This window comes from Taeniopygia guttata, chromosome 19 (assembly GCF_048771995.1).
Source record: "Taeniopygia guttata chromosome 19, bTaeGut7.mat, whole genome shotgun sequence".
Taxonomy (NCBI): Eukaryota; Metazoa; Chordata; class Aves; order Passeriformes; family Estrildidae; genus Taeniopygia; species Taeniopygia guttata.
In genome coordinates this window covers 3,379,458-3,381,539 of record NC_133044.1, presented here as the reverse complement: position 1 = coordinate 3,381,539, position 2,082 = coordinate 3,379,458, and the positions used below count along the sequence as shown (strand labels likewise).

Below are 2,082 nucleotides of genomic sequence, written 5' to 3'. Positions count from 1 at the left end.
GCGCGGGCCGCGCTGCCGGAAGGCGGCTGTGAGTCACTGCCGGAGCGGGGCGGGCCGAGCGCTGCCGCGGGGCGGGGGCAGAGCCGGGCGGCTCCGGGCTCCGCTGCCCTACTGGGGGAGAGCCGGGCGGCTCCGCTGCCGCACCGCTGCCCTGCGGGCGTAAAGGAGAGGAGGCCTGGGAGTCCTCTAATCAGAGTAATTTGTTTAAAGAACTCAATAGACTTTGCCTCAAAACCAGGTTTAGTTAGCCAAAGTGGAAAACGTTTTTTTAATTTCACGTTTCCTACAACCAAGGTAAAAAACTTTAAAGGGAAATAGCAAATCCTTTTGTTGAGGATTTACTGAAGGTTTTATTTGAGGAAGTGGCTGTAGCTGAAACATCTGTTTGCCTTTCAGGTCAACAATGCAGATCTTTGTGAAGACCCTGACTGGCAAGACCATCACCCTTGAGGTGGAGCCCAGTGACACCATTGAAAATGTGAAGGCCAAGATCCAGGACAAGGAGGGCATTCCCCCAGACCAGCAGAGGCTGATCTTTGCTGGCAAGCAGCTGGAAGATGGGCGCACCCTCTCCGACTACAACATCCAGAAAGAGTCAACTCTGCACCTGGTGCTGCGCCTGAGAGGTGGGATGCAGATCTTCGTGAAAACCCTGACCGGCAAGACCATCACTCTCGAGGTGGAGCCCAGTGACACCATCGAGAATGTGAAGGCCAAGATCCAGGACAAGGAAGGTATCCCTCCTGACCAGCAGAGGCTGATCTTTGCTGGCAAGCAGCTGGAAGATGGGCGCACCCTGTCTGACTACAACATCCAGAAGGAATCCACCCTGCACCTGGTGCTGCGCCTGAGAGGTGGGATGCAGATCTTTGTGAAGACCCTGACTGGCAAGACCATCACCCTGGAAGTTGAGCCCAGTGACACCATTGAAAATGTGAAGGCCAAGATCCAGGACAAGGAAGGTATCCCTCCTGACCAGCAGAGGCTGATCTTTGCTGGTAAGCAACTGGAGGATGGGCGCACCCTCTCTGACTACAACATCCAGAAGGAATCCACCCTGCACCTGGTGCTGCGCCTGAGAGGTGGGATGCAGATCTTTGTGAAAACCCTGACTGGCAAGACCATCACTCTTGAGGTGGAGCCCAGTGACACCATCGAGAACGTCAAGGCCAAGATCCAGGACAAGGAGGGCATTCCCCCAGACCAGCAGAGGCTGATTTTCGCTGGCAAGCAGCTGGAAGATGGGCGCACCCTGTCTGACTACAACATCCAGAAAGAATCCACCCTGCACCTGGTGCTGCGCCTCAGGGGTGGGATGCAGATCTTCGTCAAGACCCTGACCGGCAAGACCATCACTCTCGAGGTGGAGCCCAGTGACACCATTGAAAATGTGAAGGCCAAGATCCAGGACAAGGAAGGCATTCCCCCAGACCAGCAGAGGCTGATTTTCGCTGGTAAGCAGCTGGAGGATGGTCGTACTTTGTCCGACTACAACATCCAGAAGGAATCCACCCTGCACCTTGTCCTGCGCCTCAGGGGTGGGATGCAGATCTTCGTGAAGACCCTGACTGGCAAGACCATCACCCTGGAAGTTGAGCCCAGTGACACCATCGAGAATGTGAAGGCCAAGATCCAGGACAAGGAAGGCATTCCCCCAGACCAGCAGAGGCTGATTTTCGCTGGCAAGCAGCTGGAAGATGGGCGCACCCTGTCCGACTACAACATCCAGAAGGAGTCAACTCTGCACCTGGTGCTGCGCCTCAGGGGTGGCTGTTAAGTTCTTGTGCATCTTGCTTGACACCAGGGTTGCCAGTGGCACTTGTGTTTGCACTGTAGTTCTTCAATGTCTTAATATTAAGTTAATGCAAGCTTGAGTAACTGCTGAACCAACTCTGAAATGCTAATAAAGTTTTCTGTTGCACATTACACCCTGTAGTCTGTCTCAGTTCAAGCAGGTGAAACTGGTGTGTTAAGTGAAATGCTTTAGCTTCTTACCTTGGCAGTTCAGGCCTCTTTGCATGTATGATGAGGACCAACCTTGTGGTTAAAATGGATCTGGATTAAAATCTTAAGTGCTAATAA

At 53.4% G+C, this 2,082-nt stretch overlaps 1 protein-coding gene across 1 annotated transcript; it reads left to right on the top strand.

Moving 5' to 3' along the window:
- The first annotated feature begins 674 nt into the window (after positions 1 to 674).
- On the top strand, positions 675 to 2,082 carry UBB (ubiquitin B). Its single transcript, NM_001245830.1, is given in 1 exon segment — positions 675 to 2,082. A coding segment is annotated over 1 exon segment (918 nt). The 5' UTR covers positions 675 to 859; the 3' UTR covers positions 1,778 to 2,082.